Here is a 25948-nt window from a genome sequence, read left to right on the forward strand (position 1 = left end):
GGAGGTCACCTTTCAGCCCGGAGTTCTCCTTAAGACTATCCCCATCTCCCAGGCCTCAGCCCAGGCATCTGTGCTCCTCACCCAGGCGGGAATGTCCCTCCACACTTGCCTCCTCCAACCCAAGGCCTGCAAGTCTTGGGGAGTTCCCAAACTCAACTGCTTATTCCTCGGACCCTTCTCTGACATACCCTACCCATGTATCTTTCTGTTAGTTTATGAACTTCTGTGGCACTGACAGTCTGAATAGAACCACTTAGCTTTTGATCTTATAGGAATCTTTATTCCTAGTTGTTAGATTTCAAGGCTTACCATCATTAAAGTAGTTTTCTTCATTCCCTTCACAAACTGCACAATGTTGAGTGAATATAGGTGCCTACTGAAGACTTGGTGAATTTACTTCAGTCGGGTTGACTGCCCTAGGGACAAATCTATCTCTATCTCGCCAGTAATTTCTGTGAGGATCATGAGGTTAGAGAGCTCTTTTGGGTAGGGCTGCCTATGAAAAAAGGACTATGGGGCAGATAGGAGCCTCTTGGAGGTTCCCCAAAGTCATCAAATGGGGACATATTTTTGAGCCACGAGCTTTCCTTGGATACAAGGGTAGAAGGGTGTAGTGTCACATGAGTATTTCCACAGGAGGCAAATAGATACCGATTTGCACATGGGAAGGAGAAAAAAAGAAGTGAATCAATTTAGATGGTAGTAAATGAGCCATAGGATCACATGTGAGTTTTGGGCAGGGGAAGAAAAAGGCCCAAATTTATCTTATGTATCCTAAAGTGATTTCAATATCAGCAATTCTGGGATTCTTACGTTTTGTATCAAGAGGGCTGATGTGTTGAGAATTTCTCTGGCCTTTAAAGTATAATCCTTAATTTGGATTTCTCCACCTAGACCTTGATCACAGGGTATGAGAGAATGTGAAAGACCATCTGGAACAGAAGCGTTGCCACAATGTAAAGAAGACGCAATACAAAACCCAGAGAAGATTTTTTTTTTTTAATTATTCCTTCATATTCAAACTTCACAAACAGTGTGAACTTGTACAATACCTCGGAAAGTGAAACTTACAAAAAAAGTGCTGGTAACATTTAAAAAAAAACAACAAAAACCCCAAAAAACAAACATCATTCTTAGCAACATCAATTACTCTTCCACACAAAACAGAAACCTTGTAAAATTTATTTTCGTATTTTTAAGGCGTAATACTTCCGTATAAAGTATATGCAAGAGATAAAACTTCACAGTATTCCAAAATGTCACAATAATAATAATAATATAATAGTATAATGAAGCGCTACAGTTAATTTTTCTTTTTTTGAATGTTTTTTTTTCCTGTTTAAATAACAAATACAAGTCACAGGTAAATATACGTGAGAAAAATACGAGGCTAATATTAAATGGCAGGTAAGGGTACTGTCACTGTAAGAAAAACTGGCAGGATGTGTGTATTTAGTCTATATTTTAAAGCACTTGATAGAAAAGGCGTATGCAAGGTTTTTCAAAACAATTTCTTGTTTGTTTGATAACTGACAACAATTTTAAGAGTATAATGAGAAAAAAAAAAAAGGAACAAACTCCTTCTCAAAACTATTGACCTGCTCATCCCAAACCACGCATATACTGATGGATGGATGGATGTGTGTTTCTGTATACATGGGTTTATAGGGTACACAGATTGATACAAGCAGTGTTCCATGCCCACCTGCAAAGATTGGAGGGGACAGTCTCTGCAGTCCTCGAGCCCAAGCTCCTGTTGGGAAATTATTCTTTCAGTTTAAAGCTCGCTCTTTCCTTGCCTTTCCCTCTTTCCAAACTCTTCCCCAGTTCCCAGGTCTTCGGTCTGAAAAGATAATCTGGTTAGAAAAGTTGCCCTCCATTCAAAGTTCACTGGGAAATAGATACTGCGTGAATAGTGACACCCACACGGACATTAAAAATACCACTTGGACGAATGAATGTGTGCATGTGTGTGCGTGCGTGCGTGTTTGTGTGTACAGTAGCAATTGCAAAAAAGGGACCATATTCCTTTCCATACTAAGATACAATGTGATAAGAAACATTTCTGTGCAGGGAAGAGGGCTTCTTTGAATCTTATCACAACACTGTGGCGGGGGAAATCAGGAAATGGGTTCACCTTTCAGCAGTCACCACAGTAAACTTCATTGAGAACGCACGTGCCCAGACGTCTGGACTGTGCACGTGTGTGTGTTAACAGCTAGCCATTCAGCCAACAGGTAACAGAAAGACAGCAGATAGCAAAACACGTCAATAAGGTGCTCAAAGAAAAAAGTGGCACCCACTCCTCGAATGGATGGCCACATTAAGGTGCTTCAAAAAAGTTTTTTTTTTTTTTTTCAGTTTTTATTTCAAACATTAAGAGAGTACTGCTTTGCACACGGTAGTTCTGAGCCAGGCCAAGGGTTTTGAGATTTCTGACATCTTCCATTGAAAAGGGCTTTCACTGTAGTTTTATTCAGTTTGTCGTGGGTCACTTGAGTCTAAAGAATTTTTTTTTAATGGCCAAAAACTGAAATCAAATCAACAGGACTAAAAGAAATAACAGATGAAATGGTATAGAACATGACTGCATTCCCATCGGATCAAGATGGTTGCGCCCATTTTTCCTCTTTCGCTAACACTGTTCCTTTTTTTTTCTTTGTTACAATCCATTCCTTGTGAACATACAGAAGTAACCAAAATCACTGCAAGTGGCTGTTTTTATTTTTTGTGATCTGTTGCAAGAGTCCAACCTTGTTTCCTCTGCTGCTGTTTGTGTAGCATCTGTAATGAGCTTCTGGATTTATAATGACCATCTGATTTTGTTATGTGCACGTGTGTGTATATGCACATATACACACCTATACATGTATAATATATACACTATATATATATATGGATATATATAGGAAATGTGTATACATTTATACATAATATAGTGTATATTGTTTCAACTGGAGATAAACTGAACTGGGTTCATACACTAGCACGTGTTTATCTTTCCCCTGCTCCCTCTGTACATTTTAAACAGTCTGGAGCTTTCATTTATTTTTTTAAAGTGCATTTTCAATGCAGAATAACTGTAATCCACTGATTCCTTGGAAAAGGTTTTTGATGAGAAAAATCTGACGGTTCTCAGCCCCAAGCAAGAGAAACCTGGGTTTTGTCGTGCCGGGGGCTGACGTGGCAGTGCCAGGCTTGTGCCTGAGTGATTACTGGGCATTCTGGACTCCGGGCACCTAGCAGCAGCAGCAGCAGCACCTTTATGAGAAGGCGGAGATCAAAGAGGAAGAAGGAAGGAAAGCTCAGATGAGGAAGGATGGGTTTGCGGTGTGTTTGCAGGTCGGAATTGTTCACTTTGTATGGGTTTGTGCAGTTCCCGCTTGGCTTCGGCTAAGAGATGCCATGTAGTCCCCTCCCCGCCACCTGACACCAACCTGCCGACGCCCCCCGCGCCCGCACGCTCGAGCACTGCTCCAGCGTCCCCACTCCCCAGGCTGACTTCCGTGTCCGTTCCCTGTGGGTATGTGAGTGCCAGCATCAAGTAGGAATAAGGCACCAGAGAAATCAAAATGTTACAAAAAGATGCAAAACCCCGTTTCAAAGAGCCTCTCCCATTGCTCCATTAAAATATTGCATGTGATACCGTTCTTTTGTGTGTACTTCAAGTGTGTCAAATGCAGTCTCTGGAAGGAACTCGAGGCCCTTCAGCACCAGAGATCTATAGGAATGCACCTTTTATCGCAACACACCCACTCTCCCACCCCGGGCCCACCCCACGCCACACTCAAAAGCACCAAATCCGGAGAACAAGGCCGCTTGCCCTTGCTCACCTCATTTGTGGTAAAAATGAGAGACGTGTATGAAAGAGAATTTGTCAGGAATCACTCTAAAGTCAAATGGGTTCAGGCTGTCATGTACCTGGTTAGGTAATGCTCTAAATGTCCAAAGAGCATCACGAAGGGGTTGACATGTCTGTGTTAATATTTAGGGGGAATGTGTTAAACGAAAATTACTTCGCAAATGATGCCCAAGTCCTCCACTAACACTTCAACCTCCCCTATTTTTTTTTTTTTTAAGCACTATAAAAAGGAAGAGGTTTGTCTAACTATAAAAGGAAAAAAATGAAGGCACATGATTTTATTCGGTCCCACAATCCTTACGAAAAATGGTATTTTGCAAGTGTGTGTGTGTGTGTGTGTGCGCGCACACACATGAAAAGGAAGTCTGAGGGCCACTGGGGCAGTCGTCCAAGGGAAGTTGGAAAAGGAGAAAAAGAGAGAATTTTGAGACAGAGAGAAGAAAGGAGAAAGGAGGAAATGGAGGCCTCTCTTCAGCTTTCTGTCATTGACAGTCTCAAGATTTGGCTGCTTTAGGGTCCAGAACGGAATTCGTTTGTCTTGGTCTAGAAAGTGCCCCCAGTTAAATATCTCCAGTTAATCATGTTACAGCTTTTGGTGTTTCCCTTTTCCCTTCCCTCCAGCCAAATGATTTAAAAAAAAAAATCACAGTTTTTAAAAATTATTTTTTCAATGTTGAAAAAATATGGAAAGCTATTGAACAGCCTTAGGGCACTCTGCCTCTCCGTCTTCACAGTGAGCAGATGGATGGACAATCCACAGAATCAAAGATGAGGCAGACAAGATCCCTTGTGCTAGATGGTCCCTTGCCCTACCTTCCCCATTTCTTTCAACTGGATCCTTCCTTCCCTGAGCCCGTCCATGGAATGTGGGCTGCTGAGAAAGGCAAAGCCATTCTGGAGAGCGATGGTAACAGAAGGGTCTTAGAAGCAGAGGGTGGAGGCGTGAGCGGGCTCATTCCTCCTCCCGCAGCCAAGTGAGCGAGCGGTGTGCCCTCCGAGCAGCCTGGCCACAGACTGGGAAAGCCTGGCTGCCCGCTGAGAGACCAAAGTCCCGCTCACATCACCTTCATGAGACCTCAGCCCTCAGGCTCACCACCTTGCCACTTCTCCTTGCGTCACAGCTGGCCCCCAGTCCTGAAGAAGGCAATGATCCAAGACGGAGAGGCAGAACCGACTGGCTGTGTCCTACAAGAAAGGGCTACGGACAGTGGGATTTCAAAAACAAATTGAACTTTGGTTTTCTGACTTTTTTGAACCGTAAAAATTAAAGCAGGGCTTCAGTGGCATGCATCATCTGACAGCTGTTCTAGTTTTTTCTCATTTGGCAAGGCTAGGCGGGGGGGAAGAGAAAAGGGGTTTCCCATAATTGGTCGAAGACACAGGGTGGTAAAATGCTTCCACACTTAAACTCACAGTCCAGTGTTTTTGACATTTCATAAATAGCTTTTTTTTTCTCTAAAAAAAGAATAAAACAAGAACAATCCCTTTACTTACTCATCTGAAACAAAATAAACAGCAGTGGGTACAAACTTCTTCTTGTAACAATTACAAAAAACAACAATATAATCCCAACTTTTAACACGCATCTTGAATCAGTTATTTTTTTTTTTTTTAACCTCAAAACTGCAGCATATCCTTAAGGGCAAACTTTTCGATTAGTTTTTTTCTTTTTTTTTTTTTAAATAATGTCTTCACCAAAAAAACAGTCTTGTACCAATAAAATGCATTCAAAAATAGAAAATATTACACAACAAAAATATGTATCCTTCCTTTCCAAAAAAGATTCTTCACAAAAAAATGTAGAAAAAATTCCAACAATTTTTTTCCACTCCTAAACATTAACTTTCAGTCTAGGGCACAATTAGTTATTGATTTAAATGTCTGTTTTTGCATAAAACATGGAAGATGCAAAACAATTACTGTATTAGGATTGTGTAGTTACATCCACTCCCTCCCCGACTCCAAAACAAAACCAAACCAGAAAAACCCAGCAAACGTTTAAAAAAATGATACAGTCACTTGGCTAGGCAAATTATCTCTGTCTTTCCTCTCACTGTGCATTTGTATAGGTTGACTGGCTCTGTTGGGTTTGGAAAATGCTGAAGAAGGGGGTGGGCTTGGAGTTTCGAGGTTCTTCAGCACTGGCTGATGTTGAGCCATGGATGGTCTCCCATGCTGCGGACCTATCCACTGAATCCTCACGGAGAAGAGAAACACGTGAGGTACTCCATGGACAGAGGACCAGCTGCATGCAGCTGTGGACTGTACCCATACTGCTATACGAGCCAGTTTTTCAACCATAGCACATCTCCCCCCAACCCCCCAATGGAGCCCAAGCATAGGATTAACAGGTGATAGAGAGTTCCAGAAGTGCTGGGTTTATTTCCTCCATAGACGCCTCTCCCACATTTAACCCCTTTGGCTTTCACTGGAACCATGGGAAGATCTCAGACCTCAAAGGAATGCCCCATGATCCCCATCCCCACTGAGCCCAGGCGCCTTCTTTATTTTCAGCATTGCAACTTCTAGGACTTATCTTTCTTATCTGATGAAATTTCTCCTTTGTGTGAGATAGATTTTGTATGTGTATTCAGTAGGAGTAGGTGGTTTTCCTCATAGCTTTTTTTTTTTTTTTCCTGTTGCTTGTTTGGTTGCTGGTTTTTTCTTTGTGGTTTATGTTCTGTTTTGCTTTTGAATTTTTGAATAGTGAAATGTGTCCAATTTTATTTCCAGTGCATTAAACAAATTTTAAATTAAAGAAATAAAACTTTTCCCCCATCCTTCTAAAGGAAATGACTGATAAAAGTACAATATAATAAAATCAGGCATCGCCAAAAATAGCATGATGTGCAATCTCAATTACATCAAAGAAAAACAAACAGACAAACAAAAATTAGAGAACGTAAGCATGAAGGAGCCAAGACTATATAATCCCAACTATGGTATGATTGGCAAGCACTGGTTAAAAAATAGGTAAGGCTACTCTTAGATTTCTAACTCAACATAGTTAACCACTGCTCTTCTGTCTTTTCCTTCAACTCTTAATCTTTTACTCACTAGCTCTTTATATCTTTAAAATGAGCAAATTTGTTTTTATATTTTTGGTCTACAGTAGAATTACATATTAATAATATAATAAAAAGGTATTTCATTAATGGGTTGGTACTGCATCCATGTGGGGAAAATAGAAAAAAAGTACTCAAAGAGACATAGCAAATGGACTCTATTCTTATAAAAATAACCACAAATATAATAGAAATTATAATCAGGGCAACAGACTCAACAGAAAAACAGGTGTAGAAAGCTATATTTTGGGTAAGACAAACTCTTGACAAGCTATGCCCTAGAATTGCAGCCTCTAAACCTTCTCTGTGACTTCCACCTTCCCACTGGATCACTCAGAATTCAAATGGAAATGAAAACAAAATGAAAATAAAGTGACAGGTGGTTGAGCCAGCCAAAGCTTCTGAGTTCTCCTAGCTGACTGGGTCAAGACCCGGTGGACAGCATTTGAGAAACTGGTAGGCTGCAGGGGACCTGCTGATGGTATCTGTTTTTTGATTTTGGAAGAGTTCCCAGCCCACTGATCAAGAGAAAAACCAAGGAACCAAATAATTCTTCCGGTAACATAAATACATGAGATGAAATAAAATAAAATTCTGATAGAGGAAAAAGGAGGGTGAGGTGAAAAAGAAGAGAGAGGGGGGAAACAGGCAACCTGTGGGCACCACCTTCCTTGTTTTTCTTCAATACGTGGGTTTCCTGCTCTTTCTAAGCTTTCGTTGGGATTGACTACAGGCTCCAATGTCCTCTGGGCAAATAGGTGTCTGCTCAGCTCTCTAGAGGAGATCTTTGCTTTTCAGTCTTCCTAAGGGCTAGGTGGTTCCAGAGGAAGCCTCCCCCCTCCCACCCCGTCACTGCCTCATACCCTTGATGATGAGGGGTGCCAAGTTGTAACGACAGATGTCCTTTACATGAACTACTCTAACTGATGGTTAATTCACACTGATGGTTCAGCGTGCGGAACAAAATAGGAAGGAAAAGAACTGGCAAGAGTTGAGCTCGGTAATCAGCAAGTATGAAGTTTGCCTCCAGGAAAAAGAAGGAGGAGGAGAAGGAGCAGAACAAGAATAAGGAGAAGAAAAAGAAGAGGCATCAGTTAGAAAACACTGCTTTTGGTTTCTTTTAAGATTGAACCATCCTTGGTTTTTCTCTCATTCAGTTGCTCCAGTTTAAAGTAGAGTTCAGAATCTAGTGCAAATATCATCAAATCACATCATCCCAGGAGCAATATCCTGTCCCTTCATTCTAAGTGAATACTATCCCTTCAGACCTCCTCAGAAGACTGGGGGTAACGGTCCAGAAAAGCCTAACTGAACAAATTATTAAGAAAGGCACTATCACAATAGGTCAGCCTTAGCACTGTCCTCGCCATGGGCGTGGGCGTTTTAACCACTCCAGCAACCACAGTGAAACCCAGATCATGGCTTTTTCAATACTGGAATTCGCTTGCCAGTTGTCTGACTCTCCCCCGGGCCATTTCTATGGGCTCTGGCCATGAAGAACAGCAATCTGCTCTGTTATCTACACTGTCCCCCATTGCACCAACGATCCTTGTTTGGTTCTATGTGCTTTAGCTCACTCTCTTCCGTGGAAGTTTCTTTCTCTCCATCAGTCTTCAGGTCATGACTCTATTAAGGACCAGTTTACAGTGTCAAGGTATTACTGTTTATTTTCTTCCTTAATTTTTTAAACCTCTGGCCAAACCCTAAGTCATGAAGACAGTTCAGTAGCTCCTCTTAATAACAAGACTCTTGTAAATACCACTGTGAACAGAATGAAAACCAAAGTGTCATCTCTTGACCACCAAAGCATACCCCCTGAGCCTGTCATATTATTTTTGTCTGGGAGAGAGGAGATTAGGCTCTGGTGATTAAAATCTTTGGTGACAAAACCGGAATGGGTATGCAAGTTTCATAAAAGAAGTTGTTTCCCCAAAGCCTCAAGAGAAGTATTCTAGAACAGTTCATGTGAATGTATCTTAAAAGGTCAATTATTTCTTTCTATACCTTTGGTTTGGTGCAGTCAATACCGTCTTAGTGCTTATGCAATACATATCTCTAAGTACCTGTTAAGAGCTCTGAATTGAGAGTTTCCTATTTAAAACTGAGATAATGCTGAAGGGACTGCTTATGTTAGTTCTGAAAACCCTAAGTGGTGTTTTTTTCTGACTCGCAAGGCTGACAGTTCCCTTACAATTTTTTTACCTTGTAAGAGTAGACTTGGATGGATGCTAAGGAGGGGGGAGAGAGAGAGAGAGAGAGAGAGATACGTATCAACGTTGTAATCTTAGGAAAGAGACCTCAAATGACAGTTTTCCAAATTGATGTCCCCACATGTGATAGTATTCACAGAAATTCAACATTAGCCATTTATACGTTGGAATCTTCCAAGCTGTCACCTTGGATTCTGGAAGAGCTCTACAGCATCTTCACTCTTGTCTTACTGTGTCCTACACAATTGATTGCTTTTCCTGTGGTGCATGATTCTTTCATTTATAGTCACTGAAGAGCTGTCAAGCGCTAATTACTTCTCAGGATTAAAAAGGCAATAAAAAGAAATCCAATAAAAAATTGAAAAAATTCAGCAACTTCAAAACTAAATTTTTAGGCACTGTTAAGGTCTTCTGCTTAATAAAGGACAGTCTATGAAGGAGCAGCTAGTAAGTAGGTTCTGATCAATTCTCCAACCCTTCCTTCAGTTTCAAAGTTGGCCTAGCTTGTTTCAAAATAAACCTTTCATCTCACTGGTTGTCCGCATTTATTGCACTGTTCCCTTACCGCCATCTTAAAGGATTTTACCACGTGCATGGCCTTCCTCTTTGGTTAGCCTGATCTAGGTCTCACCCAGGGATGGAAAAGCATGCTCAGGCTGAAAGGATATCTCTAATACAGACAAGGCTGTGGGGCTTTTTTTTTTTTTTTGCTTTTTTTGTTTGTTTGTTTGTTTTTTTGAAAGCAGGACATGCCACCGGCCGCCCCCTGCCACACTGTAGTGTGCGTCAACAAGGGGTTTTGTGGTGGAGGCCAAGGTGAAGGCTTTGACCTCACCGCGGCTGGCTCCCTCACCATTGCAACTCCTACGGAAGCTTAGCTGGAGACAACACTGGGCAAACTTTTTCTTAAACAATCTTCAATTAACTGTACCAGCCCAGCTTCTTTATAATAAGACAACAGATCCTATCAGCATGGCAGTTTCTGGGCCTGATCAAGAGTTAGCAGATTCCACAGACTCTCACCAACCCTGCTCAGACCAAGCACGATGGAAATCATTCTCTGTTTTTGTGACGTTTCCTGTTTCATAACTGCCTCTTTCTCCCCCATACCTCACACACTCTCTCCCCGTACAAGTAAATACATTTCAGTAGTGCAATGCAGTGCAGTCATATTTAGTGCAAAAAAAAAAAAAAAAGAAAAAAGAAAAAAGAACCCCCAAATCAAAACACCAAAAAAAAAAAAAAAAAAAAAAGAAAAGAAACAACAACAACAACAACAAAAAGCCCTATAACAGACCCAAGCTCAACTCTAAACAGTTCTTACGAAAGGTTACCAGTGCCACACAAGTGGGGAATTCAGTCTTTACCTCACTCTTCTGTGAGTCATCTCTTGTTGCCTATTTGTGTCAGCTCAAAAAAGAGAAACAACTAGCATGCGCCTATGTATCCTGCTGGAAAATGTTAAATCGATAAGCAGAAAATAAAGGGAAGTAGATGAGTTGAAACCAGGGGTAGTATTTAGAAGAGGAAAACAGCTATTTAATGCAAAGGTCAGTAGTGGTTTTTACTGAATGGTTTTCATCATGTCAAATAGCTCTGATGCTAAAGAGAATGGGTACAGAAAAAGATAAAACTCTCCCGTTTCCCAAAACACGGTTCTAAATTTAACAGTGCTGGGCTCCTACTTTAGACTAGTGCAATCAGCTCTTCCTGGAGGGCCTCTGGCAGCAGCCACTTGACCTAACAGAAATAGGGACACTAGGAGCACTCACGTCTTCACACTGACCACCTTCTCCCTCCCCACGCCCCTCCCCTACTCACTTTGTTTTCTGACAGCACATAAACACAGATCTGTATACACAGAAGCAGACATTCTCAAGGCCCCTCTCAGGATGACAGATTGAAAATTGGTACAAATAGCTCAATGACACACTCACACAAAAAAGCACAACTATTAAATATAAAAGTGAATTATAATTACACCCAAATTAAGAATCTGCATTGTACCTCTTCTTGTATTATTCTGAAGAAAAAAAAACATTCATAGTAGGGTATCTTATAGAGCTTACTTCTCACTTAAGATTAGTCTGGAACTGGTTTGGGATATGGCAGAACTAAGTGACTCTGCAGACATGCTTTGTATTTGATACTCCTAAGAATTGATCTCTTTTGGCCTGTCTGCATCTCCATTCTCCAAACATAAATCTGTGTGTCTGCTCAAACCCACACATGCGTACGGGAAGTCTCAGGAGAATCCATCCGTAGTTGAGAATAGATTGTAGGAACAAGGGCGTCTGGCATAGTGGGGTCAGCACAAATTACCTTAAAACATAAAGTTACCATAGGTCTTTCTCTATCCTATCAACTTCTTGCCTTTGTTTGCCACGAGGAGGATTAATAAGAGATCTGCTTTCATTTTTTTCTGAAAACCACAATCCTTTCAACAACAGGGCAAAAAAATCAATTTTCATTCTATACGTGAAAGTCACCCTTAATTTCTATCTCAGTAGGCCCCCTCGGGGAAACTGAGGTTCAAATCAATGGGACTAAGGAAGGAATTGAACTGCTGACAGTGCTTTTGAGAATGTTCTCTTACAAACCTATATACAGATGGTTCCAAATCAAAGTTTGTCCCAAGGAGAGCAGGAGCAGAGAAACTGGCCTTATTTTTCAACAAACCCCTTGGCAGTGACCATATACAAAGCACATTAGACTAGGTTTAAATCTTGTATCGAATTTGAAACCTCACTTTATTTTCCGCTCTCTCTCTACATGGGTCCTAGAGAGCAGATTAGGTACAGGAGTCGTCAAGGGTGCGTATAATTTCTTTGAATGGATTTGATAGTAATAAGGGAAGTCTTAAATCGTAAAGAAGTGAGGTTTCCTGACCAATTCTTAAGACCATAATAGTAAGGATGGTAAAGAATAGTAAAGGGTGAGTGGTGTTAGCTTTCCCTGGTAACCCTGAGAACTGGCTTTAGGAATCCAGAACTGTATCAGATTTAGCCCCTCACATTGCCCTGTCTCCCCTCTTTGCTTTTCCTCTGTTCACTTAATTGAAATTGCAACTATTTTAAAGATTGAGCTAAAAAGGCAAATTATAGCACAAAAGACAGGTTCTAAAAAGGTTGTCAGGCTATCTGTAAATTGAGTTAAAAACAGTATGCTTTCAAATGAAGCACTACAGTTTCGTTTTTTTCAAAAAAAGTTTCTAATTTGGTTTTTCCTTATTTTGTGGTGGTGGGGGGGTACAGATGGGTGGAGGACTGGCGATGTGGCACCAGTCTCCTTCTGTGACTGTCACTGCCAGCACCAGCAGAGGAGATGAGAAGCAATGGAGAAGTGGATGTTTCTCTGTTTAAGACCTCATGACATGTACTTTTGAAATGAGTAGAACAGAAATCTGAATACTTATAAAAATCTATAGATTGATTGACTTTGCATTTAAGTTAGCATCTTTTCTTTGTCTTTTCTGGGTATTCTGCATTAGATACTAGGAAGAAACATCCAAAGCAGATTTTCATTAAATTAATTTATTCCTAGCCTTATTCCAAAAATTGGAGGAGGCAGTAAAGATTTGTAGTGTAAAATATATGACCTTCATCTGCAATCAATTCCCACTCTTTGGCCTCAGATCTGTTAGTTTGGGTAAATGGGGTTTCTCTCAAGAAATAGTTTTTATTTTAACGATTCTACCCTCAAAGTGCAGAAAGAATCTCTCTCCTCAAAGCTCTCTCATGCTATCTGTAAAGGAAGATAAGATTTTCAAGGAGAAAAGACTCTTTAATGGCATGAAGGAAGGTTCTCATTCTAAAAGGAAAAGAGTATATGGTAAGGGCAGGCATTACTTAACTGATACCTATGGCCAGGGACAGTATCAAATTAAAGAATCAAAATCTTTCACTATCCTGAGAAGAAAGAGATAAAGGGAAACAAACAAACTGACAACAAACTACTAAAATACACATTCCTCCAGTTTCAGGTTTCTAAAAATAATAATTATGCTTAAGTCAAGGTTTACAGATAGCAAACAACTGTTTTAATGTGTAAAAGTATTATCCCTTTGCTTTACTATATTAGTTTCACTTTCTTTGAAGGAATTGTATCTGTGCACACTTCTCCTAAAGTCCAGTGCAGAAAATAAACTGGTTTGCCACCAGCTTCAATCTCAGAACATCTCCTAAGCTATATTTGCAAATCCTAAAACTACATATCTGAAAAATGAGATGCAGACTTTCTGAAATGCATGGTGGTCATGGTGGGGTGGGGAAGCAAGCTTTTTATGGGGGAGAAGAAGAACGAAAGCTCTTCCTATCCTCCCTATTACGTACTATAATATTTCTGACCATCACTTTGCTGCATTAGTTACTGGTAGGGCTCTTGGTGTTCCTGACAGGTGTCAGTTGAGAAAAGCAGGAGGCTCGTAAGCAAGAAGAAATTCACATCCTGGAGTCTCTAGATACTAGCAGGATTTACACATTAATCCAGACAGATGCAGAGGTTGTGGTGAGAAATCCTGGTCTCAGGGTTAGAGCTCCTCTTGGGGAACCAGAAGGAACAATGTCAAGAAAGGCATCCTGGAGAAACCCTTGCAATTAACTGGACCAAATAGGACCTGTCAAACCTGGATCCTCTCCTACTCCACGTTACACTTTACACAATAGTCATCAGGATTTGAAAGAGAGCTGTCTACTGCTTCAGAAGCCAAAGCCTGAGGAGAAGAGTACTTTAGACGAAGGGTACTTTTACAAATGAGATAGAGGGAGAGCGGACAACGGAAGAGAAGAAGATGGGATTGGCGGGGAAAATATGCCAAGTGAAGACCACCACCCTAGCCAACATAAATACTGGCTTTAAGAAATATTAGTTTCCTACTAGATGTATAACTCAGGAAGGTTTTGAACTATCTCTTTACTTCACTGCTTTCTGTGGTATGAGTTCATGTTCTAAAAACTGGTTTAATTAAGGCGGGAGATGGGTCAAGCCTCCTAGTCACATTAAGAATACTCTTTTGCTACCAAATGTTGATTCTGTTTGTCAGTGGGTAAAGCAAGAAATAAAAGAGCACAGGTCTGCACACTCAGAACCAGGTACTACTCAAAATGCCACAGATTTTGTCTTCATAAGAGTCAAGAGGCAGTGTTGGGGCATGGCAAGAGTCATGGGCTGGAAGTGAGGTAAGAAGGTATGACATTATGAACATCCTATAAAGGGACAGATCCAGAACAGTATCACTCTTTTGGGTAACATTTTGGCAACATTATATATATATATATATATATATATATATATATATATATATATATATAGTTTCCATTTAAAAAAAAACAACTGTTTGCAAAAAAGACACTTTATGGATCTTTTCATCCCTCAGTAAATTACTCTTAAAAGTTCTAAATCAATCAACAATCATTCGTTTTTCAGAAAGACAACAAATGAAAAAATTCTTCATAGTTGTTTCCTCCTACTTTACTGGAAGTCGCTTTACCTGTTTTAAGAGAGTTCACTAAGGCTCCGGCAATTATCAAAATTATCTTAAAATTTACCTCTTTTGGTAAGATTTCCGTAAATCTAGTATGGGATAAATATGTCATTTGGCTAAATATCAGCAGGATTTGAAAGAGTCAACATTGATGAATTTTTTTTTTCCTTCTCAGAAATGGTCTACTCATATCAGGAATTCGAACACTGTAAAAAACAAAAACAAAAACAAAAAAAACAGTATTTTTTTCTTTACCTTTGGCCAAATGTGAAGGTGAAAGGCATTAATGACCTCACCAGTACAGCTGACATTTAAAACTGTGACTCAGGTCCTCCCACTCTCCAAAGAATACTGATAAGTTTTAGAACCTGAAGGTACAGTGAAGACATGCTTCTTCACTCCACCTACGAGTCTCAGGTTGGTGAGCTGATGCCAGCCAGTGCTCTTGAACCACACAAAACTTAAGGATTTTCAGGACTGGGTGGGGAAGGGAGGCATTGAGCACTCAGAGGTCATCATTATTTGAATTCCTTAGGTGGTGGTGAGAAGAAAAAGTAATTTAAAGTAATCCTAAAGAGAAACAAGAAATAAAGGAAGACGGTTAGGAAAAGGAAAGAGGAAAATAATGACACTGATACGATCTGGGTATTACGTGATCACTGGAAAAGCGAAAGCCTCACTGACTTCACGGACTCCCAGTTCACAATTGTGTCTGTCCTGGAGAAATATATTTAGTAGAAAACTAGGGTGAAACGGATTCATAAGTTCGCTACTAGACTCAATGTTAGCCCCTTCGAAGGAGGCTGGAATAGGTCCACCAGGCTTCACGAGTGGGAGGGCACTGCTGCAAGCCTGAATAAGGGAAGGTCGGGAAAGATGTGAGGGCTGGAGTTGGGGGAGCGCAGCAGAATGGGATGGGGTTTGGAAATAAAAATCTATTAGGACAGAAGAAAGGAAAGAATTGGTGCCATTCATACTGACAGGCCTTAATATCGGTCCAGTGTGGGAAGGAATTTCACACTGAGTGTCATAAACAACTGTTGTCATTTTGTCCTGAATGGAGAGCTGAGAGAAGGACTCTGGCGTTGGGTCTCCAGGATGGATGTAAAGTTTATTCAGTTAGGGAGTTTTCCAGGCTGAGTAGCTAAGGAATGCTGGAGAAGCTCTTTATCTGAAAATACTACTTGAAAATATTTCTTGCTAGGAAGACAGGATGCCTGATTTCTGACGTTTCCATGACGGCCTGGCTAAAGAAGAAAGGCACCAAATCCCTACTTTCACAGACAAATGGAGATATCGAGGGCCAGAGACCCGAGAGCCACCATTTTATGGATTCTGCAGGCTAAAAAATGAGCTATTTCTCAGTTCTATTTCTATCAGCCTCTGTCATGAAAAAGTTCCTCAAATTCCGGTTTTATTTAAGAAAGAAAATCTCCTAGGAAAATGAACGTTATATTGCCAAGCTGCCTCCAGGGGAGCATTGAAGACTAGTTAAAATAATCATAGAGCACACTGAAAACAGAAAGTAGTCCGTAAAGAAGCAGTATGAAAATCAGTGTTTGAAAATCCTGTTGGGACAGCTAGGCATTTCATTCCCTTAGCTTCTCGGACGAGCAGCCCTTTGACAGCCTGTAACTGTTGGTCAGATCATATGCAGGTTAAGCAGCCCCTAGGTCGTATTTTCCAAAGCAAATATAGACAGTGACAGTCCTAAAAGGGAAAATCACAGATACATTCATATGCACTTTTGTTCTTCAGATATTGAGAGGGTTGACTAAACAAGATCACTTTGAATATGAACCTCTTTGTATTGGCCACACCGAAAAAAAAAAAAAAAGTTTTCTTAACAAACGTTTTTACTTTCCTACATTTGCTAAGTCTGAACTTAAAAAAATTCTAAAATCCTGTAAAGACAATACTGAAGCTGATAATATAAAAAGCAAACTAGAGCAGTAATGATTAGTATTCAATGCACCAGACTGACTGCAGCGGGTTGGTGATGGGTGATAAATGCAAAGAAATAATATTTCAATCAACTCATGATCATAGGAAGATTCAAAAGTTAAAATGAATATAATGTAATATATATTTCAATATAGAGTTGTTATATATAATGTGTATGTTCTAGCTTTCAGAAATACTGCAATGTAGTGTACTGTACTTAAGTAAGCATACCTAAATGTAACTCATGTTCTTCCACAAAGTTACTAGTACTGTTAATTAAAAAAACAAAAACAAAAACAAACAAACAAAAAAACCCAACTCATTTTTTTTTTCCAGTAAAAAGAAATACCTATGGTTACAGTCACAGACTTCTTCTGGATATAGAAAGACAATATACAGTTTTTAAAAATAATAACAATGAAAAGATTCTAACTATATGTAGCCTTGCTTAAGGGGGCTGGGGGAAGTCACCAAAATAGAAGAGGAAAGAAAATGTCCTCTGAACTCTGTAAATTAGCAGAAATCATCTTCTACATGTCACAAGAAATAATAAACCACCTAGTAAAAGAAGGGCATGGGAATGAGCAACCTGAATTCCACTGTTTCTAGGCCATTCTCTAAGGTCAACTGCGAGAGCCAGGTCCATTTGTTCTGAATAGTGCGCAAGAGTGGCGTTCTACTTTAAGGTGTGAGATGGGCCAGAGCCATCAATGCCTAGAGATTACCAAAAATGATTCCCCCAAGAGTCTATTGGCTTGCTAGACCTGGTAAACAACCCACTCCTGGAAAGACTTGGGCAAAGGCCACGTTGGTTTCAGGAGACACAGTTCGGAATGATGATGATGTCCTGTAGTTCCAGGCAGGGTCAGGAAGCTTTAGTTTGGGAGTGAAACGGGCAGCTGAGCAGGTGTTTGTGGGCCCACCCTGGGCTGCACAGAGGAGAGCAATGGGGACCTTCCAGCCATGGACTGGCGCAGATCAAAGTTGCCTCCCTGGCCTTGGTGCTCCCTCTCCCCAGAAGACCCCGAGAGGTGCCCCAGACTGCTGCTCCCTCCGTCTGCTCTCCACTTCTTCTGTTCTACCTTCTTCTGGAGGAAAACAGCCTGTCACTGTAGGATTGCTGTGGCTCCAACAAGCTGCCTTTGTTTCTCCCAACTCTGAAACGCTACGAAAAGCAACAGAGTGGGCAGGTGACTGCTTCCTGGGAAGGGAGCCACAAGTCTTGAGCACAACAGTAGGAAGAGGCAACTCCGTCTATGCAGGGACACACGCCTGTGTGTGCTTCCTTTGAGGGGTGCACACACTTCCAGACTACAAGTCCACATGCAAACACACACATACACACACATGCCAGTCAATCCAGTGGAAGTGCAGAGTTCGTCACATGCACTCTCCTGCACAGAGCATATTCAAGTTTCTCATGAAGCACATACACAGAAATGACTGATGGTTGAGCTCTTTCAGAATGCCCTAGAACTTCCTCACAGCAGACGGCACTGATGCACCCAACTAAGGCAACAGAGCAGAAGCAGATAGGACATATGTGAGACCTTGGACTAGCTAGAAAGAAGTTCCAGAAGCTTTCTTGTCACTGGGGAATATGAACGTGGAACAGCTCTGTACTGAGAGCGTCTCAGACACACTGCGTGTGTACATGCAGAATGTGTACTCATTTATGGACATTTTGGACAGCAGCTGTGACATATTAGCTGGGTTAAGTCCTCTTCATTACTGGAATCTACATATAAATTACAATGATTTTGCTGGGCAATAACAACCTTCTGTTTTAACAATAGTAGGAACAGATGTCTCAGATGGGGTTAATTTTTTTTTCTTTTTCTATTTTAGGTGTATCAGAATCTCATGGAGGCATCTGAACCAAAGGAAGCCCTGAATTTGAAAGAGGGCTAGTAGGGACTTTTTATACCCTAATTAGGGATCTCAAAAGTCAGGACTCCCATAAATGTGGCTAGATCTCCTCTATGATCTGCAGATTGTGCTCCTTCCTTGAAAATTCGAAAGTTGTGAGTTTGCATTTAAACAAAGAACCACCAGATAAAACAGATTCTCAGGAAAACTGTAGAAAAGTGAGTTTAGAAATACATAGTGTATAGAGAAAGAAAGCTTTTTGTAGAGACTGTTCTCCCTCTGAAGGAAATGATGAAAACTGACATTCCAGGCACCTGTGATCATGTCTTATGGGATTTACCCTTTGACTAATTTGATGCCTATTTTACACGCAGCCCAGATCTCTGTCACTGCAGTAGGCTATGAAAAAGGGGCAACCACTTCCTGAGAACTGTCCGTTCCAGACAAGTGCAATGCGTCTCTGCAAAGCCACTGTTTCCATCATCTTCACTCATGAAGAGGGCTCGTTTTGAGGACGATGCAGCCATTAAAAACAAGAAATGTCTGTGTTTTCACATCCTTCCAACCTCTCTTCCCTGGGCTTTCTGACTTAAGGCAATAATTCTTCACTCTAAGTAGCTTCTGGTGAAAATCTCTCAACTGAGGTCACTTCAGATGAGATTTTAGTCTGAAGGGATTCAGTTTATGGAGCCATAGGCTGGGTCTGAGGAACCACTGGAATCCAGGCGTTGCAGTTGGTTGTTTCAACCCGGGCATATTTTTACTGCTTTTTCAGTGAAATACATAGTTCTGAAAAAGAACCCATGCTATGCAGCCCTTATCCCCTACTTCTTCATCCTAAAAAGGACTGAAAACAAACCCTGGCGTTCCAAACCGTTTTCTGGGAGCTGTCACTGTACACTGCTGACCATTGTGGATTCAGTGTTCCAGGGGGGAAAAATGTATTCGGAGACTCCGAAAAATCTTTGGGGAGTTTTGGTTAGGCTAATCACCTTAGTCCCTAGTGCTAGAAATGATGCTTTGGGTTAGTCACTTCCACGTTTTGTGTTTATATGAACACAGTCACCACAGCTTTTCCTCTCGTGGAGGTGCAAGCGGTCTTAGAAATGGCAACCCCATACACAGAGCCCTTGGTGATATTGGTGAGAATATTCTCACTCGAGAGCAAGAGCTCTTCTGTGTCCCTTTTCTGTCACCATATGCTGCCTGGGCACCAGCGTAGAGATAGCTTTTGAATGTTGGCCCCATGCAATCTATTTCCTGGGCACCTAAGAGAACAGTCCTTTAATTCATGTCAACACGAAGAGAAAGGGGCTGCTGACATCCCAACGGGGAAGTTATATGGAGCCTCAGAAAGCCTCGGGGTGGCTGGGTCAGCACAAGCACTTTCTTCAAGCCACTGCAGATGGAGAGGCTTTGGGTTGCCTTGCCTTTTCTATGGAATTAGGGAGTCTATTGAAATTCTAGTGCGCCCTTCCTTTTGTTTGTTACCAGGTCACATGGTTCTGTCTTTAGTGTCCTATTTTTATTTTATTTTTTTTTAAATTTCTTTTTCTGGGGGATAAAATTGGCCATTTAAAGAAAGTTCTTTTCTAGTGAGTAAAGAGGTTTCTCAGAGCCAGAAATCACTCAAAAGAAAGTCTGTCGACCCCACTACCCATGGAAAGCCCAGAGATTTCTCTAAATACTTCTTGCCAAAGTTCCTAGTGTCGCGATTGGATGTTTTTTGGTTTCGCATTATTGGGTGCTGAATACACTTTGCAGTCCTTTTGTTCTCTTCCCCACGGCTTCCATTACCCTGGACTTCAACTCATTACTAAATTAAAGAATTCTTTCAGGAGATTTCTTTTAAGAGTCAGGTCGCAGCAGAAAGGGCACCCTCCCTTCTCCCAAAGCCCAAGGGCATCTCAGGTTGTGTCTGCTCTTACATTATACCTTCCGTTTTGTTTCTTTTTGCATAGCAGAGGCAGACCTGATTTGGTTATCTGATACCTTCTCTGCAGAATCACATACCCTCTTCTCCCAGCCTCAGCTAATTAAGTAACATCTTCCATAACAACGGAGGAAAGCTCCTGAATGGACATGTTGAGTATGAATCCTGCCCAGATCTAGCTCACTGCTCCCTTTCCTAAAGGCAACAGGTGTTGGGCGCATTATGGAGGAAGCACATCTAGGAAGCAACATGAACCTTTATTCTGTTCTGTTGGGGACCTGAGGGATTTTATAAGGAGCACGCCTCATTTGAGGGAACTGCTGAGGGAAAACAGATTTGGGGTATGTAAGGTCTGGGTACACACTGTTGGTATGCTTGTATGATGGAGGTCCATGTAGGCCAAAGCATTAGGACTTACTTGAAACACACATAGCCAAAGGAAATCTTTCTTCTTCTCCTATCAGACTGCACAAATTCTAACTGTTCATGGGTTCCAAAGGGTTTTCTTGGTCCTTAAAGAATATTGGGATGATACAAAATAAAACCCATGACTTTTCAACAAAGCAAATCCAAGTCTTTTCTTCTAAGCCTGGGAGCTACTGTGACCTCCAAGATGCCTATGAAGAAGGAATACGCCAGAGCTGGGATACGAGAAGGAAGTTATCTGTCACACCTACTCACGGCACAGACAGTTTCAGAGAGTTAGGAGTTTGGGCAGGAAAAAGTCTATAAACTATTATTAGGAGCTAAAGTTTACAACTCAATTAAAATTTATAGTAAAAGCCATTTTGATATCGAGACTTCCATTTCAAACTATTTTTTCCTGGCTTATTTCTTAACCTTTTCCCACATGTAGATTTATATTAGATCCATCCGTTCCAATTCTTTCCTTTTTGGGGGCCATATTTTGCCACTTGGGGTTTTTTTTTTTTTTTGGTACAAATATTGGCGTTTATTGTAGTAATAGGGGGAAAGTTGCCTACCACGCTAAGATGCTACCAATGTTTTCAGAGCTGGGAAATTTTATTTTTCATAAACTGTATCTAAATGAGTTGACATAAATATTCCCCTTTGACTTTTTTCCTTTCCCTTGTTCAGCTAACCTACTTTTAAATCATAAATTACTAAAAAAAAAAAAAGGTTCTTTTCCAAACCAGTTCTTGTTCCCTGTATTCATCTTAAGAGGTCTTAAATCTGGAACATTTGCTTCCATTTTATCTATTTTTTCCCCTGACTACTGAAAAAAAAATTTTTTTTAGCACTCATAGCATCCTAGCATGAAGTTCTAAATGTAAGAAGATTGTTGGATTTGAAACTAAAAAATAAAAGGATTCATGTTCATCCTCTATTCTTGAAGCAAAATATGTTTCCCCATTTCCTAAAATGTTGGTAATTATTGAATTTAAAAGTAAGGATTGGCAATCTAAAAGCATCTCTATCCTTCTGAAATAGGTCTAGTCTGGTTTATATCAGTTGGGAAAGTCACCTTTTCAGGAGGTCAGAAATACAGTAATGACCCCACAGCAAGTTCACTGCTCCCCCCTAGATTAGACCTTTCACTGCAGTCTAACTGCTCCCTCTCCCCAGAGAACAAGTCTATCAACTATTTTAGACTATGAATATTTGAAAGGAATAGACATACGGTAAGACAAAGTCTACTGCTATGCAAACCTGGAGAATCCATGTGCTTATAATGATTGCATCACCTCACCAAGAATTCTCTGGGAGTTCTCCAACATTTTTAAAAAAGAGATACTTCATTTGAAGGGAAAGGATGAATATTAGTGTTTCAAACCCAACTGGAATTTTTTCCTCTATATGTTCTATAACAAAATGTGGATTTGATTTTAACCCAATTGCTTCACTTTTCACGTGGCACATCAACATTAAGGCAAATGGGTCTCCCTCTGATTTGAGAAGCAGATACCAAAATTCGGCCCAAAATGGCACCCCAAATCAGCTTTTCTAGAGGTACTGTAAATTCTGCCTTACTTTGTGAAGGCTGGGATAAGGACACGATCTTAAATCAGCTACCGTCAAAAATTTGAAAATATTTTAAAGTGGCTTTTGGCCTTCTTCATTTGTAATATACGCTGAGGGATTTTATGCCATTTTTCCTCTAGATTAAAACTTTTTTCCTTAATGTCAATTTTTTCTTTTTTATATCATGGGTTGAATGACTTGTCTTTCAAGGTACCAAAACAGCCCCAAGACATGGTTAATTAACTAGTGCTCCCTCTGTTGGTAGTAAGTGGAAATAGTAAAGTCCTAACAACTCTGCTATTTTAAAAAGCAGAATTAGCAAGAGAAAAATGGACTTAATTTTGAAGCTGGTTCCCACTAACTTTTAAAACAGGTCAATTTTGGACACATAGTTCTTGATAGGACTCCTCTTAGAAATCACAATGAGCGATACCCAATAATCAGTTAACTATCCAAGTTTACATTAAACTGCTGGCAAAATAATTACTGATTTAAGGATCAGAGGACCAGATAAAACCCACATGCACTCTAGTTGCACTAACCCTACCAAACATCACCAAGAACTTGTGGAAAAGATCCAAGTTAACTAATATCTAAAATATAGGAGTAAAACCAATTTAGTCACTATCGAGTTGCTTTCCTTGGAAGATTTCTCATTTGTTGTACAGTTTTTGCAAATAAGTTGCTGACAGAAAAATTAAAATGCACAGTAATTTTGAAATTAAAATTCTGTCTTTGCTTCTTTTTTAAAATTACAGTTTGGTGTTTCTGCTTTGTTTAAAGGTTTCCTTTTCCCTCTTAAGAGTATTAAACCATGCCCAGCAATAAAATCACCTTTGGAGTTTTTGTTAGGTTTAAGAATTCTCATATTTGAGTTGCAGTCCCTTCTGAACACTGTCTAGAATGGAAAAATCCCTGTTACAATACTTTGCTCAGGACCGAGGAGAGAAATCCCAACTAGGAAGAGAGAGTGGCATCTAGGATGATGCAATGAACTGGTGGCCTTCTGAATGATGGATGTTGGTATCTGAGAAATTTTTGTTAATTTCCTTAAAACCTTTCCAGAAAGCAAGGGTTAATATACCCTCTAAAGGAGGATCATCTTACTTAGCCCTCTCACCATGGTGGCAGTAGTCAGAAGGTGGTATTTGGAAGGAAGAAAGCAATTTTGGCATCAAGGCATCCTGATCTATACCAGGCTTCTGCTCTCTGCAGCTGTGAGGAGGCATGAGCTCCTCCTCCTGGCTGCCCACGAAAGGAAAACCCATTTGTCACGACCTCTAGACTACTAGTGTTTCATTCAAGAAAAGAAGTAAAGTCAAGGGAAAGTCTAGAATCATAAGACCTCAATGAACTTTTAGAGAAGCAAGAAATCTGTTTCTGAAAGATAAAGTCTTCCCATGAAAAAGAACAGAATTCTAGATGGATCAGTTGAAAAAAAAAAAAAAGTCAGTGGAGCAACTTAAGCTTGCTAAAAGTCAAAGAACTACATATCAAAATACAAAGCAGCAGTTCAAATTACAGCAGGGATGGGCTGGCCACAGGGGCCCTCATCAACCCAGGCAATACTTAAAATAATAAAAATTAAGAAAAAATTAAAAAAAATATGAAGAAAATATCCTTCCTCTCTTTCAAATATAACTTTAATTGCCTTTGATTCTTTCTATCTGGAAGCAGTATCGCTAACCTTAACAGTCTTGACTTACCAAAAAATATATATATGTGTGTGAAATAAAATAAAAGAGAAGGGATTGGTGGCAGTGTATGCAAAACCAAAACGAAAAAGAAAATTACTTTTAACAATCTCGCTTTTTTTTTGTTTTTTTTTTACACAAATACTGTTGTAAATATATTAAAAAAATCAGCATTCTATCTGGTAAACGTCACTTTTGCCCCTCTATAAAATTTGAATTAAAAAAGCCTCAAGAACTTTTTATTATCCCCCCCACCCTCCATTTCTCTTTCTTTTTCTCTTCCACAAGAATATATCCTGACACTTTTTTTTTGTTTTTGTTTTTTGCAAAGATTGTGGGAAATAATCCTTCTCTTGTACCTAGAAACGTAGGTGCAAACCTCTGATATCTTTGTTTTATCTGCATTCCTGCCTTTCATGAAAGTCCCTCTTGATTGTGCTGAGGCTGTGGCTCAGCGAAGACACTGAATAAATACGATAGCCACTGTTGCTTGATGCTTGTCCAAGTCTTCCTGGCTTCTGCCGAAAGAGGGGGACAGGAAGGAGGTGGGCCGGGGTGCGTGGGTGCGGGCAGCATCTGGGGGAGAAGCCTGCCACTTGCCTTCCCCACACCACCGGACCCACTGCCCTTCCCAGCCCCCCCACCCCCCAGCCCTTTTATGAAATCAGACAATGTGGTAGGTGGAAAACAGCAGGGCCTTTCCTCTGGGTTTTCAACCAGAAGGGATATTCCACAGTTTTAACTGGTTACTGTGAAGTCCAAGCGGCCAGAATTGCGAAAATGTCCACTGAAACACTGCAAGCGGTGTACTTAAAGACAGTAGGCCTTTTAGATTTTGTTATATATTTTTGTAGTGCTCTTCACAAGTGAAAAAAAATTTTTTTTTTTACTTTTTTTTAAAGATTTTTTTTGTTTTTTTTTTTTTTGTTTTTTGTTTTTTGTTTTCTGTTTTTTGTTTTGTTTTTTTGTAAAGAAGGGTTGTATTTAGAGGCCAGTAGCGAGAGATCCAACCAGTGGACCTCCTGAAGCACTACCAGGCCTTAAGGCCACCATCCGAGGGAGGCTGGGAAAACTCTCATTCACCCGAGCCTCCGGAAATGTAATGTACCAGCAGGCAAAAACAGTTCTTCATGTAGTACAAAATGAAACGAAACAAAAACAAAAACAGAAAGTAAAAACGAAACCAAAACATTTCTTAAATTCTAGTGCCATAGCTTTTTTTTGTTTCTTTTCTGTCGTTTTGTTCGTAAGAAAGAGAGAAAGGTACTACTTATCCGTCAGACACGTGCATCCTCATGTGGTCGTTGAACTGCTCGATTTGGTCAAACTTGGCGGGACAGACGGAGCAGACGTAAGTGGTCCCCTCCGTGCAGGCCACCACCCCCGGGGGGCCAGCGCGGGCGCCGGGCGGTGTCCCCGCGGGAGGGGTCCCGTTGCTGGCACTGTGCAGGGCCACGTGCCGCTCCAGCAGGGTCTTGTGGGAGAACTTCTTTTTGCAGATGTAGCACTCGTAGGACTTCTCCCCGCGGTGGAGGCGCATGTGCACGTTGAGAGAGCTCTTCTGGGTGAAGCGCTTGTTGCAGATGCTACACTGGTACGCCCTCACTCCCGTGTGTGTCACCATGTGCTTGATAAGGTAATCTTTTAAGGAGAAGGAGCGCCAACAGATGCTGCATTGGTGGGGCTTCTCACCTGTCGGTGGGGGAAGAGACAGCAAGCGGAACAGAGCGGGACACAGCCAGGGAGGGAGAATGAGAGACAGGGAAACAAGACGAAAAAAACAAAAACAAAAACAAAAAAACACATGCACACACACACACGCACACAAACAGAAAAATTAAAAAAAAAAAAAAAATCTGGTTGGTTCACCCTCTACTGGAAAGATTCAGTCCTTCCTGGCCTCTCC

At 40.7% G+C, this 25948-nt stretch overlaps 1 protein-coding gene across 13 annotated transcripts in view; it reads right to left on the reverse strand.

The window, feature by feature from the left end:
• Positions 1–984: 984 nt before the first annotated feature.
• ZBTB20 (zinc finger and BTB domain containing 20) overlaps positions 985–25948 on the reverse strand; it is a 305100-nt gene continuing 280136 nt past the window's right edge. For all 13 annotated transcript variants that reach the window (XM_082741176.1, XM_082741169.1, XM_082741164.1 and 10 more), the window contains one exon: positions 985–25734. In XM_082741176.1, the coding sequence (XP_082597302.1) occupies positions 25313–25734 (422 nt within the window). In that variant the 3' untranslated portion in view covers positions 985–25312. The remainder of the gene's footprint in view (positions 25735–25948) is intronic.

The sequence above is a fragment of the Mustela nivalis genome, assembly GCF_964662115.1.
Source record: "Mustela nivalis genome assembly, chromosome: 1".
In the NCBI taxonomy this organism is placed as follows: Eukaryota; Metazoa; Chordata; class Mammalia; order Carnivora; family Mustelidae; genus Mustela; species Mustela nivalis.